The sequence below is a fragment of the Phoca vitulina genome, unplaced genomic scaffold (genome assembly GCF_004348235.1).
Source record: "Phoca vitulina isolate PV1807 unplaced genomic scaffold, GSC_HSeal_1.0 scaffold85, whole genome shotgun sequence".
Taxonomy (NCBI): Eukaryota; Metazoa; Chordata; class Mammalia; order Carnivora; family Phocidae; genus Phoca; species Phoca vitulina.
The window spans coordinates 3,652,791-3,669,720 of record NW_022589788.1 but is presented as its reverse complement, the minus strand read 5'-3'; the positions used below and the strand labels follow the sequence as shown (position 1 = coordinate 3,669,720).

General features: G+C 59.8%; 1 protein-coding gene across 1 annotated transcript in view; it reads left to right on the top strand.

The window, feature by feature from the left end:
- Nucleotides 1-16,930, top strand: part of SORCS2 (sortilin related VPS10 domain containing receptor 2) — a 448,684-nt gene that overhangs the window by 414,714 nt on the left and 17,040 nt on the right. The window contains exons 13-19 of the mRNA XM_032395519.1: nt 1,270-1,346; nt 4,424-4,515; nt 5,264-5,371; nt 10,906-11,026; nt 12,001-12,134; nt 12,850-12,978; nt 15,156-15,327. Of these exons, the coding sequence (XP_032251410.1) occupies nt 1,270-1,346; nt 4,424-4,515; nt 5,264-5,371; nt 10,906-11,026; nt 12,001-12,134; nt 12,850-12,978; nt 15,156-15,327 (833 nt within the window). The remainder of the gene's footprint in view (nt 1-1,269; nt 1,347-4,423; nt 4,516-5,263; nt 5,372-10,905; nt 11,027-12,000; nt 12,135-12,849; nt 12,979-15,155; nt 15,328-16,930) is intronic.

Here is a 16,930-nt window from a genome sequence, read left to right as displayed (position 1 = left end):
ATGATGAAGAGAAATGTGGGGATGGAGGGATGATGGGTGGGTGGATGGATGGGTAAACTGATGAAGGATGCATTGATGGATGATGGAGGGATGCATGGAGAGATGAGTGGATGGATGGATAATGGATGGATGGATGATGGATGGATGATGGATGGATGATGGATGGTGGATAATGGATGGGATGGATAGATGGATAAATGGATGGATGGATGGATAGATAATGGATGGATGGATAATGGATGGATGGATGAATGGATGGATGAACATATTGGTGCTTGGTTGGACCTCAACAAAGATGACAGGTATACAAACCGTCTGCCACTCTGCTTAAAACTCACATTCACTCATCTATTTGAGGACATTCCATCTCCTTTGGAATTTTCCAAAGACGTCTGAACTTGTCTCTGGATAAGATACTCCTGAGAGTGCCCCATAAACAATGCTACGAATGGCCAGTGATGTACAGGTCTCCCAGGGCAGGGGCCTCTGGGGCTCCAGGCGAGAGTCCAGAAGGGCTTCAGTGTCCTCATCTGTAGGCTGGGGTTGGCTTGGACACTGAGCTGGGCATCTTCCCACTCTGGCACCACCCCAGGATTTAAGTCTGAGTCTAGAAAGTGGCCTTGAGGGTGGTGACCCATCAGCCAGCCTGGTACTGGGCTCAAGTGAACCACTTAAGGACGTCCTGGCCATCTGGTTGGTCTGGTGCCCACCTCACATTCCTGCGAACACCCACTGAACATATTTAATGAGCACGTCCTGGGTGCTTAGCCTGCCTCTCACCTATACTTCCCATGCAGCCCTGGACCTCTGGTCTCCCCCGCCCCCAGCCCCGGGGCGCTGGCTCCAAATGCAAACCCAGCTGTGTCCTGCCCCAGTGTAAATCCTGTCGGGGACCACCACGACCCCACACCGGCCCACCTGGAGCATGGCCTCCTCACCAGTCCCTGATCGGCCCTCCACAGTTGTTCTTGAACCGCTCACTCCCCGTGAACCCCTCAAGTGCCTCGCCCTGCCTGACACTCTCTTTCTTTGCAAAGTTAATCCCTTCCTGCACAAACTAGGATGCAGGGCCCAAGCCCAGTGGTTCCATAGGCCGGTCAGTGTACGGAGAATGCAGAGGGGGCATGCGCATGGGCGGCTTTGGGTGTGGGACATGTAGACCCAGGGCCCACATCACTGCTGTGTGGGCATCTGTCTGGACACATACCTTAGTAAGGCCAAAAGCGGGCTGATTCTAAGAGCAACCCTGCCCCTATTCTTCCCGACCAGGTAACCTGGGCTCACAGCTGGTGGAATATAAAGAAGAAATGTACATCACGTCAGACTGCGGCCATACCTGGCGGCAGGTAAGGAGGCTGGGGGCCTGGCGCCCCCCCTCACACACCCATGCTTGGACTCTCTGGTGCCCTCCCCTCCCAGACGTGTCCCGAGACACAGGTCTCCCCCCTGCAGCCTGCCGGCCTGGCTGGACAGACAGCTCCCTGCAGCCGGTGCTAACGTCGGCCGCACAAGCTGCTGCTGGGGAGTTAGAGATCTGACACGCATCTTCACATGCTCAGACCTGTCACCGTGGGGGTCTCAGCAATGGGAGTAAATGCTAGGGCGGGGGCTGGAGGTGCCGTCCCCGGGTGCCACACAGGGTCTCGGATGCTGGGGCTGAGCTCTCCTGGGAGCCCCGAGGCCAGGAAGCGGGGACCCACGGGTGATCCCCAGGTTCCCGGCAGGGGCGATTCTTAGGGGGGAAGAGCAGAGACGTGGAAGAGAAGGAGAATATGGGGGAGGGGCCGGCCGGGAGGAGCCTTGCTGAGTCTGGGCTGGGGGGCCTGGGAGACATGCAGGGGGGATGATTCGAGGTCGAGGCGGGGCCCGAGAAGAGAAAGAAAGCAGAGAAGCTGTTGTGCAGGAAATGGTTGGACCTGCCAGGGTTCCTCAGTGCCGGGCCCACTTGGAGCTGACATTCCCAGCCTGGAGGGCGGGCTGTGGGCTGCGGACCCCGGCGTCCCCGGGCAGTGCAGTCACATGGCTCGGGAGCTGGCCCAGGCTCTGTCCCAGGAGAGGCCAGCCTCCCTCTACACCTGCTGTTTGTTTCCAGCCCCAAAGCCCTCGTCAGGTCCACCAGCTCCCTGGAGTGACTGTCCCTGCTTTTAACACTTAAGAAAATGCACTAAACTTTGATGTGCATCTCCCCTTCCAGTGTCAGGAGCTCTGCTCTGGGGCAGGTTATACGTGCCCGAGGCCCCACTTGCAGCCCCTCCCCCAGGTCGCGCTCTGGACAAATACGTTAGCCCCGAAGGTACCCCATTTACCTGCAGCCTGGGTGTAAGGCCCTGACATTTTTAATAATATGCAAGAAACCAGGAATTTTGAAAAGGGCAAAAGAGACTTACTGTGTTAGAATGTTTCTATTTCCCTAAAACCTGTGAAACATGCCTAAACTTCCTGAAAGGTCACCATCTGTGCGTTTATTAGGGAAGCGTGCCCCCCGTTAGATTAAGTAGGCCAGGGTGAAACAGACAAGGTGTTCTTATTTTCTAGAAACCGACTGTAAAACACTCACAGTGGCCCCTGTAGTCCAGCAGTTTGCTGGGATTCCACGCTTGGGAATGAGGGAATTGGATGGGGGAATATTGGTTCCAGTGTGGACGGGGGCCTGGCGTTGGTGGGTGCGGGTGGGGGCGCCGGAGCCGGGGGAGGAGAGGAGGGGCACTGCATGCCTGAGTGCAGAGGAGGAGGGGACAGAGGACAGGCTGGGACAGTCACCCAAGGCAGGGCAGCCTACTGAGCACGGGCAGATTGTCAAGGATGTAATAACATGTGTCTGAGAGGAGAGTTCTCAGAATATGAATTACAAATGGCAGTGTGTGTCCTGCCTAATGGACATAACCTTTTAAAAACACGAGCTCCCTAGGATGATAAAAAAAACAAACCAGAAAACATTCAAGGAGTCCCCTCGGAGCCTGGAGTGTGGGGAGGCGGGGGGTGGGTGGAGAGATGGGAAGGGGAGGCTACCTGCCCCTGGGCCCTGCTGCCCAGGGGCTGATCAAGCCACAGAATGACTTGTTGGTGGGGGTCAGACCTGAGTCGCCTCTTGCAGAGTCCCAGGCTAATGAGAGTAGAGTCGCTCTGGGGGTGCCCTGGGGTGGCTGGGAGGCACCCCATCTTTGGGGTGAGGGGGCATGGTCACTGCCCCTGCCTGTCCTCTGGGGAGGAGCCCCCAGCCACGTGTGCACAGAGCTGTGCCAGAGGGCGGGAGGCCCGGGCCTGGGGCTCTGGGGCAACCAGGCTCTGAGAACCCACGTGTGTGGTTTCATTGCCACACCCCACCGCCCCACGGCCTGATCACCCCGGAAAGAAAGAGGAGTAGGCCCCCAGTGGAGCAGGAATGAGGGTTCCCTGGTGCGGCCAGAGGCCCCTGCAAGTTCAAAGCAACAGAGCCGACAACGGAGCCCTGCGGGCGCAGGGAGGCAGATGCGTTTGCGCGAGGCGTGCCCTACACAGCACAAGGACCCAGTGTGGTTCTAACGCTGTGCCTGGCAGCCCGGGGTCCCGGAGAGGAGACTAGCTTCTCCTTGGATATTCCCTGGGACAGGGAGCTCACTCTTCCCTGGAGGAGAAGCCCGGCTGTTTGGGAATTCATTTTCCTCGGTGGGCTTCTGCCCCTCTGGTCTGTCGCCCCCCAGCATCCCAGGATTCCTGGGCCCAGACTTTCATCTCTCCCCCTGGGCTCCAGCACCCAAACAGAGAGGACCTGGAGCACCGATCCCAGGGCCACCAGAGGTGTCTCCTCCTGTCTGAGCCCTGTCCGGGGGACAGTGACAGTTCATTCATTCACTCGCTTACTCATTCATTCATTCATCCCCCCACACGCTCCCCGAGCACAGGCACCCTCAGCTCTCTGAGCTGAGCCGTGCTGGGCCACAAAAGAGGACTCAGAGGCAGGCCCTGCCTGGGAGGAGCTCCCTGGCTGGAGCAGACAATGACAAATAGTGTAGTAAGTGCTCAGGCCCAGAGCCCAGAGGCACTCCCCATCCAGCCTGGCTTCAGGGAGGGCTTCCTGGAGGAGGCGGCACACCTGCTGGGTAGTCAAATAGAGGTTTGTTGACTTCCATGATTTCTTTCTCACCTTCACGTTGTCTGCCATATTGGTGTGCGGGCTTTTCCTGTGCAGAGGGCTGCCTGTGGCATTTATTCGCAACGTTCTCATGCCAGTGGTCTAGAAACTGCCATGCTCATTCACTCATCCCTCGCGCACTGAGTCTGGGTGGCGTGGGAGAGCATGGGGAGGGCCTGGGGGACACGGGGAGCCCTCAGGCTGGCCCTGCCCCAGGGAGCTGGCCTCTGCTGGTGGCCCCCAGCCTGTGTGTTGACGCCTCTGCCCCCAGAGAGTGACCTGCCCTCAGAGTGTCACCTGCCCCCTCTGCAGGTGTTCGAGGAAGAGCACCACGTCCTCTACCTGGACCACGGCGGCGTGATCGCAGCTATCAAGGACACCTCCATCCCCTTGAAGATCCTCAAGTAACGCCATGGGGGCCCGGCATGGGGGGCGGGGGCAGGGTGGTCAGGGCTCCGCCACCTGGGAGCTGTTCCAGGCCAGGCAGGGGGACACAGGGAATAACAGCACAGCATGGTCGGGGTGCTGGAGGGAGGACTTCCCAGAGGAGGTGACGTCCAAGCATCAACAAGTTAGTCAGCTGGAGGAGGCAGGGCCAGGCAAGGAAGCCAGAGGGATGTGCCCAGGTGAGAGGGCGTTTGGATCAGCTTCAGACATCTGAAGGGCTGTTGTGGGGAAGTGAGGGCAGGTGTGAACTCTGGACTCAGAAGGCAGAGCTGGGAGAGCTGCCGGGAAGCCAATATCACTTTAGTCTGAGAAAGAGTTTTCTGCACTACGAGCTGGGGACACCGTGATATGATGCCTTTGGGAGGCAGTAAACTTCTGTCTCTGGCCTGGCAACCCCTGGGCTAGGCTCAGGCATTGTGTGGGGCTGACCTGGATGTTCCAAGGTCCAGATAACTGCAGTCCAGGGGCTGCAAAGCAGCGTCGCGGTACCTAGACAACGCGCCCAGAACTCCTTGGCTGTAGTGTTACTAAGGAGATGCGGAGGCCACTTGGTGCCGGCGGGCGGCTGCTGTGGGCCCGCAGCCCCCTCAGCTGGGCAGCGCTGGCGCCGGGGCTCGGGCAGGGCTGGATCCAGGAGGGCAGCAGGTCCGGGACACGGGCCGTGCTCCCACCTGCCTGCGGTGGTGACGCCCCGTCTCTCGGCAGGTTCAGTGTGGACGAGGGCCTCACCTGGAGCACGCACAACTTCACCAGCACCTCCGTGTTTGTGGACGGGCTGCTGAGTGAGCCGGGGGACGAGACGCTGGTCATGACGTGAGTGCCCACGGGAGGCGGGCGGGCAGATGGCCTTGCTGCTCCGGGGTGCGCTCAGCACTGGCCTCCCCCCCTCCTTCCCGTCTTCCTCACTCTCCTCTCCAACCTCACACCTGCCTCCTCGTGTCCTCCTGTCCACTGGCCCCTGCCACGCCTGGGACGTCCGTCACCTGCCCAGGATCACCTAGGTGGTGAGGGCTGGAACCAAGTCAAGGGCGGCTCTGGCCCACTGCCCGAAGCGGCCTTGGGAGCTTTCCTCACCATCATCATCACCATTATTATTATGAGCTCCTGGCCCCTGGAAGGGCTCCCAGGCCCGCTGCGCAGGGAGGGCCCATGCAGGGCGGAGCCAGGCTGTGGCCGGGGCAGGCTGGGCTCTGAGGTTGCAGCTCTGGGCCCCTGAGCCCGAGGCCTTTTGCCAACTCGCAGGGGGAGCCAGGCCTCACTCCGGGCCAAATGCTGCCCTGGGCACGGTGAGGAGGGGGCACAGGGGCATCCTTCTTGGGATCTGAGAGGGCGGGCGTTGGAACAGGGTGCACAGGGCTCGACTGCACTCCCCAGACACCGGGGAGAGGGGGTCCAGCTGTGGAAGGCTCCTTCCTGGCCAATCCGCCCTCCTGGGGGCTTGTTCAGGCTGATCCACGGGCCAGGGTGGGGCCTGAGACTCTGCATTTCTAACAGCTCCGCTGATTCTCTGTATGCCTGGCCACACTGCACAGCCTGCCTTTTACTGAGGACGCCTGTACGGGGGAGACCATGTTTCCCAGAATGCACACGTACCCAGAACCCATGACTTTATTGGGAAGCAGGGTCTTTGCAGATGCGATCAGTCAGGATGAGGTCACACTGCCATGGGGGGGGCCCTAATCCAACGTCCTTATAAGAAGGGGAGGGATGCAGACAGACATGGGGAGAGAGTGACCCGAGGCGGAGACTGGAGGCGGGGGCACAATCCGAGGAGTGCCGGGAGCCCCGGGAGCTGGAAGAGGCAGGAAGGACCCTCCCCTAGAGCCTGTGGACGGGGCCCTGCCCTGTGAACACCTGCATCTCAAATTCATGGCTCCTAGGACTGGGAGAAAATAAGTTTCTGTTGTTCGCAGCCCTCAGTTTGTGGAAGTGGCCGGGGCAGCCCCAGGAAGCCATCACAGGGCCCCACAACCTTCCCTGCTCTGCTAGGCCGGGGGCCGCTGGTGGTAGGTGGGGCGCTGCACTGCGGCCCCCCGGTCTCTGCAAGCGGTCAGCCTCTCTGCTTGCTCTTTCTCTGGGCCGACTGGGCGGAAGCTTCCGAAGGCCCAGACGGGTGGGGGAAGGACTGCGCCTCCCCCGCTGACCGGGCCCCCCGGCTCCACACCGCAGCAGAGGCCGTGGAGGCCAGCGGCTCTCAGACTTTCCAGCACGGCCTCAACGTGCCGCCCGCTGTTCTGGGCACCGAGGACCCCGAGGACCCTCAGAGCTGGCGGTCCGGTGGGCGGACCTCAAACTTAAGTAAAGAGCGGCCCCCTTCCTCGCTAGTGTGAACAATGCTGGTGTCCCAGGGCCCACCGGTGGGGTGGGGAAGGAGCGGCTGCTTGCCCCCCGTCAGGATGCGGACGGTCCTCCTGTTCTGGCGCCATCTTTCCGGGAGCCGACCGGCCTGGCCAGGACAGTGGTCAGCAGCGGGACCAGTCATACGGCCCAAGAGGGGACACACGGGCACGCTCTCCCCGCGGGCCCGGCCTGGGGTGGCTGTGTGCCCTGCGGTGGGCACGGCTTTCTTGCCTGGGAGCCATTCCCTGGCAGGGCCCCGGCAAGAAGCACCTGGTTAAGGGACTCACACTGCTGTGCGCCCTCCCAGCTCCCAGTGGGCCTCCACGCCACGGCCCCCTCGGCTCTGCCATCGGCCGTGCTGGGCGAGGGGCTCGCATCTCTGACCGCCCCCCTCCGAGATCCACGTGGATGAGCCCCCAGCCTTAAACCCAAACTGGCAAGAAACCTTCATTAGTGGGGACACCGGGGGAAGGGAACCCTGAGCTGCTCTGGTGCCTGGGTGGGGCTGGGAGCGCGGCCTGGACAGCCCACCACCGCTGACCACTGCTGACCACCCCCACTTTGGTGCCCACCTCCTAGGCTTCTGGGGGCTGCAGATGGCGCGGGGCAGGACGGGGAAACAGTGAGTGTGGGCTCCTCCCTCGGACGTTTGAGATGACAGGGGCGGGCAGCCGTCTGAATTCCCTGCAGACTGAAATTCAGCTTAGTGTCCCCTCCCCGGGGGCCCTTCCCTGCCACCAGGACGGAGGCAGCCTGGTGTCCTCCCTGCCTCTTCAGCAGTATGGTCCCTTGGACAAGGGCCCTGGGGACGCCTTGCTGAGCACCTGCTGCATGTTACGGGTCCATTTTGCTACGTCATCTCGTTTTGTCCTCATAAGAAATGTCCACGGAAGGATGTATTGCCCCCCCTTTCTAGAGGTGCTAAAATCTCAATAATTCTGCACCGAGGGAGTGGTGGGCAAGGGGCCCCTGTCACCTCAGCTCGGCATGGTCCCCAGAGCTGGAGAGGGAGGGGACCTGGTGATGTCGTCCTAGAGACTCTGGCTGGGGCGCTTCCCCCGGACACCCAGTCGCTGCCATGCCCCTGCCTGGGGACACGTTATGTCCCGTATGGCTCCGTGTATGTGTGTGGGCCTCATGCTGCCGCAGGCTCGGGTCTGAGACGGGAGGGCCGGTTCCTCCTGGGGCTGCAGCAGGGTGTCAGCGTGTGTGGGCAGGGGAGGGAGGGCTCCAGCCTGGGGTCCAACGCAGGGCTGTCTGTCTGCGGTGTGGCGAGCAGGCTGGTGTCCATCGAGCAAAAATGCCAGCACGGAGGGTGGTGAGCCCGCCGGGCCAGAGGCCTCGGCTTCCCCAGCTGAGAAATGGGGACACTTTCTACCCCAGAGCATTGGGCTTGGAGCCAAGCCCCTGGTCCCATGTGTCACAGCACCAGGGCTGGGTTTGGCCCCAGAAAAAGCAGGTGCTATAACCTTTTAAGGTTTTAAAGGAGGACAGTTCCTCCTTCCCGGAGCTGCGTCTCCACACGCTGTTCAAATCCCAGGTGACACGGGAGCCAGTCATACGGCCCAAGAGGGGACACACGGGCACGCTAGAACAAAACGTGTATGTCTCTGGGCCGTGGGCGCATCCTCGCTGGGACCCGGCGGCCGTCCCCCCCCCACCCTGCTCCTTCCTGTCTCCCTCTCCGTGTCTCTGTCTCTCTGTGTCTCTCCCCTGCTGTCCTGTTTCCTGCACAGTTGAGAACATCTTCTCAGGTGATTTTTTATCCAAATCTACCCAAAGGTCATGTCACAGGTGACCACCACCGCCTTCCAGGATGTGTCCCCCAGGCTGGGTCACCGAGGCCCACCCTCCCCTCCCGTGCCACGCCCAGGGTCGGGGGGCTGTTTATGGGGCGGGGGGCTCCTGGCCCACCCTGCCCCGCCTGGCCCCTTCTCTCCTATTAACTGTGAGGTGATCCGCGGGCTGCCTTTGGCATGTTCTTCCTAAAACCCAGAATGAACCAGGTGACAGATACTTCTGCATTTCAGCTGAGGCTTTAGGAGGCAGCGGCCTTGGCTGCGCTGTCCTCGGCGGGTCCCTTGTCAGCCTCAGTTTCCGTGTCTGTACAATGGGAATGACAGCAGTATATTCCTCACGGGTTTGGGAAAGGAGAAGATGAGACGCCGACCCAGCGCCTCGCACAGTCAGTGGGTCGTGTCAGGACGTGTCCAGTGCGCGCTTGCTGTTCTCAGGCTCACGTGCTTTGCAGGAGGGGGCAGGCCTGCTCTGCCTTGGGGGCGCCCTAAGTGCTCCCTGAAGAGTGTCCCTATCGAGATAAGACCCTCACTCTCTGTTTCTGTAACCAGCCCAGCGGGGTTTGTTTGGGAGACAGGACACAAGGCTGACCACAGGGGCAGGTCAAGGCTGAGACAGAGGGAGGCTCAGGGGCCTTGAGGACCCAAGGAGGCCCATGGCCAGCCTGCAGAGGTGGGGGATTTCATCTGCAAAATAAAGATAACAGTATCTACTTCGTGGGACTGTTTTGGGGAGCAGAGAAATTGTTGCGTGTGCATGTGGATGAAGCCCCTAATGTGTGCTGGCACCCCACACAGACCATTGCTAATCCGCCATCAGTCCTGAAAGGCCAGAACTATCGTCCCCGTTTTAAAGCCAAGGAAACTGGGGTACACAGAGGGAGTGAACCTGCCCAAGGTCACAGACATAGGAGATGGGGCATCAACCCAGGCCTGCCTGGCTCAGAGATGTCCCATGAAAGCAAAACTCCTCTTCAGATATCAACCTTGGACATTCAGAGCCAGCCATCATGTCCCCTAGAAAACAGAATGAGCCAGGTGACCTACCATCCTAGAATGGGATTAGGATCCTTTCGGATCCTGATTGTCCTTCCCCAAGTATCCTGTCCCTGTCAACATGCTTGGAAGGGGACTGAGTACAGCAGGGGGTATCACCTCCTCTACCCAGATGCTCAACCTCTGGTGATATGTCCAGAATGCTGCAGGTTGGACTCGGGAAGCACCAAGGACATGCTGGCTGAGCCCCTCTTCTGTGGTGGTTTTTGGAGCCCCTGAAATAGCAGTCCTTGCAGAGAGGGAGGGATCTGGGTACATGGTAGGTGTTCAGCAAATGACTGCTGCATGTTGAGGAAGATGAAATGGCCCAAACAAGCTGTGTGGCCTGGGGCAAGTTACTTAGCGTCTCTGTGCCTCAGTCTTCCTTTCTGTAAAATAGGGGTGGACTTGTCTCACGAGGCTGTGGTGGGGATTAGACCAGACAGCATAGATGGGACCCCCAGCACATCATGGGTGCCCTGTACACGGCTGGCCTTTCAAGAGCCCCCGTGGTGCTCCATTCCCCTGCTTCCTCCACTCACCCAGGCTGGGGCCACACGGCGAGCAGGAGGTGAGCACAGGCTGAGGTCCTGCCGCTGTGAGCCCGTATGATGACTCGTTACCTCTCTTTGGATTGCTGGTTGTGCCGGGAAAAACAGCCGGTGGCCCAGCTCCGCAAAGCTGGGTGTTCGCGGGGCAGGGTTCCGGCACGGTGAGGCCGACCTGGGTGTCCGCGGGTCAGAACCCGGCGCAGTGATGCTGACTAAGGCGGGAGAAGCACCCCGCATCCAGCTGACCCCCCCGACATTCTGCGGAACAGAAGCAAGGACCGTGGAAGGCTATGGAAGGGCCCGGGTGGCAACTGGGAGGCCCGGGCTCCTGACACGACTGCGCCCACTTCCTCGTCCGTTGAGGGGGGTTGTGGGGGGAGACCCCCACCCGTGCCATCCATGAGCCGCAGACGGTGTGTGATCCTTATGGAGACACCACCACCAGGACCACACGCCTGCAGCCGGCTGGGCACAGTGTGGGGGTGGGGGCAGGACTCTAGGAGAGGCCAGGAGAGCTGCCACTGGGCCCGTGAGGAGGGGGCGCTGAGGCCCCAAGGGGAAGTGGTTCGCACCATGAAGCAGGCCAGGCTAAGGTGATTTTCCTTCCCTCCTCTTCTCTCCCCAGCGTCTTCGGCCACATCAGCTTCCGGTCCGACTGGGAGCTGGTCAAGGTGGACTTCCGGCCCTCATTCTCCAGGCCATGCAGGGAGGAGGACTACGGCTCCTGGGACCTCACTGACCTGAAGGTGGGCGGGGGCCTAGGCTGGGGGGGGGCAGGCAGCCTTCCCTGCCTGTGCATCCCCCTTCCTGCACGGCACCAGGAGCCTCACCTCCAACAGGGCTTCCCAGAACCCCGGCGGCCCTGACATGTCCGGTCCTTCTGCTGGATTTTCTGGCCACTTCTTGGTGTCTGGGCTGCTCTGGGCTTGGGTCTGCCGCCACACTCAGGGTCACGGGGCCATGCGCCCTGACCCCACTGTGCAGTCCAGTGTGCTTGGGGTCCGGGGCTTGTGACATGGTAGGCGGGCAACACGGGCCTGTGTCATAGATTACTTAACACCCCCGGGGGGTTATGGCAGCCCCGCCCCATAACCTCAAACACATAAGATGTTTCTAGAACAAAAGGTAGACTAGTCACACCATGTGAAATAAATAAGGGAGGAAGCAGCCCGCCTGCAGTGCAGACCAGATTGTGCTGCCGAAGCTGTGATGAGGAGGCTCAAGGTTTCAGAATGTGGGGCTCTGGAATTGCTGGGGTCCCTGCTCCTGTCACTGTCCCCATTGTGGGGCTGGGCGGGGGCTGCTGCGAGTGCACGCCGAGGACCTGCTGTGTGTCCCCATGCGCCCCGTGGGCCGTGGCTCCTCCAAGCTCCTGCACAGGGTGTCTACCCCGGGGACGAGGAGAAACATAACAGGGACCTGGGTTCCAGCAGCACTGTGACCCCTCAGGGCCAGGGGGAGCATGTACACAGTGGGTGCTCAATGGATGCTTGTGGGTCGGGATGGGAGGGGGGCTGCCCCAGCTTGACCTCAGGCATGCCACTTTGTCTTCTGGGCCTCGGTTTCCCCATCTGGGAAAGGGGATTCACCCCCTGCCCCACGCAGCTGCCTGGGGGTTGAGAATCGGCTATTTTTGGGGACGGGCAAAAGCAGCAGTCCAAGCCACCGGAGGGCAGTGGACCCTTCTCGGCCGGCTCTTCACCCCACGTTCCCGCTGCAGGGCGACCGCTGCATCATGGGCCAGCAGAGAAGTTTCCGGAAGAGAAAGTCCACGTCCTGGTGCATCAAGGGACGGAGCTTCACGTCGGCGCTCGAGTCCCGGGTGTGCAGGTGCCGGGAGTCGGACTTCCTCTGGTGAGGACCGCGCCAGCCACGGGCCTCCGGGGCGCCCTGAGCAGCTTCATGAGCCGGCAGCCACCGCCCAGTGCGGGTCTCAGACTCACAGTCCTCCTGCCGCCTTATTCTATGCCTTAGAGCCAGGAGCGAAGCCCAGGGCGCTCCCGGGAGGATCGTCGGGGAACTCAAGGGCGTGTGGGCACAGCCATCACAGTGGCCTGCTCACAGCGGGGAGGGCGCTAGGAACTGGGGAGGGTGTCTTGGGGGCAAGCGGTGCCCACCCAGCCCTCCTCCGAGTTCCAGAGCCTGGTTCACGAAGCCTCTGGCCGCCGCCTGCCTCCCTAGCCATCCTCAACCCTTGCCCTCCTGCTCCCCCTTACGTGCCCAACACCTCCACCGGTACCTCCCTCACCAGCGTTGAAGGGGCCCCTTGTGCAGTGCCCCTCCCCTCTCTTCCCCCCGGCTGTCCACTGCCTTCCTTTGAGATTCAGTGCACCTCCTCCAAGCAGCCCTCCAGGATATCTGGGCTGGGCTCCGTGCTCTCCTGGGAATTCCCAGAATCCCCTCTGCAACTCTTCTCACCTGGAATGTAACCCTGATTTTCAGGCTGGACGGGGCTGTGTGTCCCCACAAACAAGGTGCATCGCGGGCCCTTGCTGTGAGGCCCCCGCCCCAGACCAGCTCCCATCCCCACCCAAACCTGTCTTCTGACCACTCTTCTGCCCTCCAACAGTGACTACGGATTTGAGCGCTCCCCCTCCTTGGAGTCTGATGCCAGCAAGTGCTTTGCCAGCTTCTGGTTTAACCCCCTGTCCCCGCCAGACAACTGTGTCCTGGGCCAGACCTACAGCAGCAGCCTTGGGTGAGTGCGGCATGCGCCTCCTCGCGCCGCTCTGGGGGCAGAGTCGCGGAAAGAGAAGTCAACCAACGACGCCCTATTGGCTGGGCTCCTGAGAGTCACCCCGGGCACCGATCCTGCAGGGGCTGAATCTGAGCCCACATGGGCAGCATCAGGGACAGAGTGTGCTTTGAGCTGGCTCTGAACAAAGAGCGAAAGCATCAGGTATATGAAGCTGTGAACCCATAGCTTCAGGAGGTCCCGAGATGCTCTATCTTAAGGTCTCTGTTTCCCTTTGAGGCAGTTTTGAGAGGGGAGAAAACATCAGTGGACTTTTTAGAAAATCCCCATTACTTCCCCTGGGGAAGGGGCAGGGGCAGAGCTTAGGAAGCAGGACCAGATGGTGCAGGTTTTGGCCTCAGCAGTGTAAATTCCATCCATCCATCCATCCGTCCATCCATCTGTCCATCCATCCGTCATCCTTCCAGCACTCACCCATCATCTGTCCATCATCCATCCATCCATCCTTCACCCATCATCTATCCCTCCAACCATCCTTCATCCTTCCATCCATCTTTCACCCATCATCCATCCATCCGTCCTTCATCCTTCCATCCATCATTCACCTATCATCCCTCCCTCCCTCCCTCCCTCCATCCATCCATCCTTCACCCACCACCCATCCATCCCTCCATCCATCCTTCATCCTTACATCATTCACCCATCTCCATCCATCCATCATCCATCCATCCATTCTTCCATCATTCACCCATCATCCCTCCCTCCCTCCCTCCTTCATCCTTCCATCTATCATTCACCCATCACCCATCCATCCATCTATTCCCCCTTCCATCCATCCATCCATCCATCCATCCATCCATCCATCCATCTTCCTTCCATCCATCATTCACCCATCATCCATCCATCCATCCATCCGTCCATCCATCCATCTTCCTTCCATCCATCATTCACCCATTATCCATCCATCCGTCCATCCATCCATCTTCCTTCCATCCATCATTCACCCATTATCCATCCATCCATCCATCCATCCATCCATCTCTCTTCCATCCATCATTCACCCATCATCCTTCCAGCCATCAGCCACAGCAGCCTCTCTGGTGCACTCACTAGGGTGTGGCAAGCAGGGACACTTGTCAGGAGTGTCAGAGCTAGGGCCCACATCAAGAGTGAAGGGTTGCACATCGGACCATGTGCACACTCTGGGCACCAAGGTGCCGTGGGGGGTAGCTCTTAGATTTATTTTCTTCTGAATTAATCCAGTGTGTTTTGCATGATAAACCCCTGAATGTGTGTCTCCGTGGCTGAGCTCTGGGGGCAGGAGGGGGCTCCAGGCTCAGGGAGGTGGGCAGAGCCAGGCTCTTTGGCAGTGATGCGAGTTTTATGGACCCAGGGTCCCTGTGTAGCCTTAGGGAGCTTCACAATCGGCAAGTCAGCTGATGCCAGCCCCGGCCAACCTAAAAGGTCCATCAGAGCCCATGGTCTCTGCATCCCAACCCCTGTCCAGCCTCCTCCCAGCCCTGCTCCCCACTCTGGCTCCAGCCGCCCACCACAGGACCTTTGCCCATGCTGGTCCTGCTGCCTGGGTGCCCTTCCCTCTCCTGCTTGCCCTTCCGACTTCAGCTGAAAGCCGCTCTCTCAGGGACTGATTCCCAGAGCTTGTGGGCGGTGATTTTACCTTGATGTGGGGGGTAGCGTGGCGCAGTCTGCCTCCCGCACTGGGCCGTCTGCCTGGCAAGGGCAGCGGCTGTACGTGGTCCGCCCGTCCCCCAGCAGATACACGGTGGGAAGGAGTCGCTGGATCAGGTGTCCTCTAGCCGGGTGGGGAGGAAGGGAGCCCCGGCCCCTCTTGGGCACGTTTCTCAGCGAGGCCCCAGCATTCAGGCTGCGCCCAGTCACACCCTCGCCCACAGGAGGTGTTAGGGTTGTCGTAAGTCCTGTGACTGCACAGGGAAGCGGCTGGCCACCCCCCACCTCTCCTGGCCTCTTAGCTCCGACACGGGGCAGCAGTGGCTCTCAGTGGGGCCGGGAGGAGGCCAGGAGGCCAGGAGGAGGCCGGGCATCCGTAAGGAGGCCGCCAGCCGGGAGCCACACCTTGCCACCGGCGAGTCCCCGCCAGGCCGCGGGGCCCGTGCCCTCCCTGCCGTCTGTGCAGACCCTGACCCACCCTCTGGCTGCAGGTACCGGAAGGTGGTGTCCAACGTGTGTGAGGGCGGCGTGGACCCTCGGCAGAGCCCCTCGCAGCTGCAGTGCCCGCTCATGCCGCCCCGGGGCCTGCAGGTCAGCATCCGCGGCGAGGCGGTGGCCGTGCGGCCCAGAGAGGACGTCCTGTTCGTGGTGCGGCAGGAGCAGGTGAGTGCGGCGTGCTGTCCCCGCGGGGCCACTCCCGCCGGACAAGCAGGGGACGGGGGTGGGTGGGTGTCCCCTCCTCTTCCAGGTGGTTTGGAGCAGAATCATCTAGGTGGGCGTTTTCCAAGCTGAGGGGGTAAGAGCAGGCCGGAAGCCCCCTCCCCAGGCCCCGAGCAGCATCCGAACCGCAGAGGACAGTGGAATATGGGGGGGGTCACCGTGCAACCAGCACACGCGGCGGGGACCCTTCTGTGCATGGCGGAGTGTGTTTACTGGACTCTGACGCTTCCAAGATTTATTCGTTCCTGTGGGTGGCAATTTGTTAAACCTCTAATCATATTGATTTAGTTAATCTGGAATCTTAAGAAAAGCAGACAATTTAAAAAAAAACAACACACATTATTACTTATAATCCCAGAACCAAAGATAAATCCTGAAGGTAGATGATAGACAGATATGGATTTAATTCTATATAATATATACGAATATGTAAATCCCCTCCCAGTCTTCCACTTTCTCTCTTTTTCTCTTTAGTGCAAGTGTTACGTATTCTTCTGACTTAAAAAAAGAATTTATACTCATGGTAGAACATTTGAAAAACACCTAAAATGTCAAGAATATAAATATCACCAAAAACCCTGTTCCGCCCCAAGGTAACAACTGCGAAGTTTTGTATTTTCTTCTAGTCTTTTAAAATTAATACACAGCATGCTTATTTTTCTGATTATAGAAATAGCAAACTCCCTGTAGAGCATCCAAAAACAGAAATCAGAAAATCTTACTGACATGCAGGAAATTCAAAGCCATAGAATGGCACAGAGGAGAAGCCAGCTCCCACCGGAGGGAGACCCGCCCCGGGACCACCGGCCGTCTGTGCACGGGGCTTCGTGGGTGCTCGGATCTTTGGTTAACAAATATGCCGAATGAAGCGAGTTCAGCTTTATAACTGTGTGTGCATTGTTTAGCACACGTCCTTCCAAATATGGTGCCCAGATGATGACAGAGGTCTTTGATGTCTGCTGTCATGCAGACAGGGAGACTGAGGCCAGAGGGCACGGAGCTGTATGTGTGAGCGCCCATGTGCCCAGCTGGGAAACCCTGGCTCAGAGAGGTGCAGTGGCTCACCCGAGGCCACACAGTAACAGGTGACAGAGCTCCGCATGGACATTGCCTGGTCTGTGGTCCCCTGTGCTGATGAGCCTGGTCCTGACATTCATGCTTGGGGCCTCGGGGGTGGCCCCGGGACAGCGGTTGGGCATCTGACACAGCTTGGTGTGGCGGGAGGACGATGCCCCCTCCCCAGGTGGGGCCCCTGGACCCTCAGAGTGGACCCACCTGCTGCCCAAGTTCCAGCACAGACTTCCAGGAAAAATGGCCATCTGCTGCCCCCTAGAGCCTTCCATCTGGGCAACATGGTCCATCTGCTGAGTCCCTAGCTGAAGCCAGGACAGGACAGGCCAGTCAGCCCCACCGCCCCAGTGGTCCCCAGCCTTGATTGCATGGGGTCGTTGGAGTGACCGAAAGATGCTCTCGCAAGAGAGGTCTCCCAGCACACTCCCCTATCCAGAAGGACTGCTGGCTTCCTCATGGACGGGGGGAGAGCTTG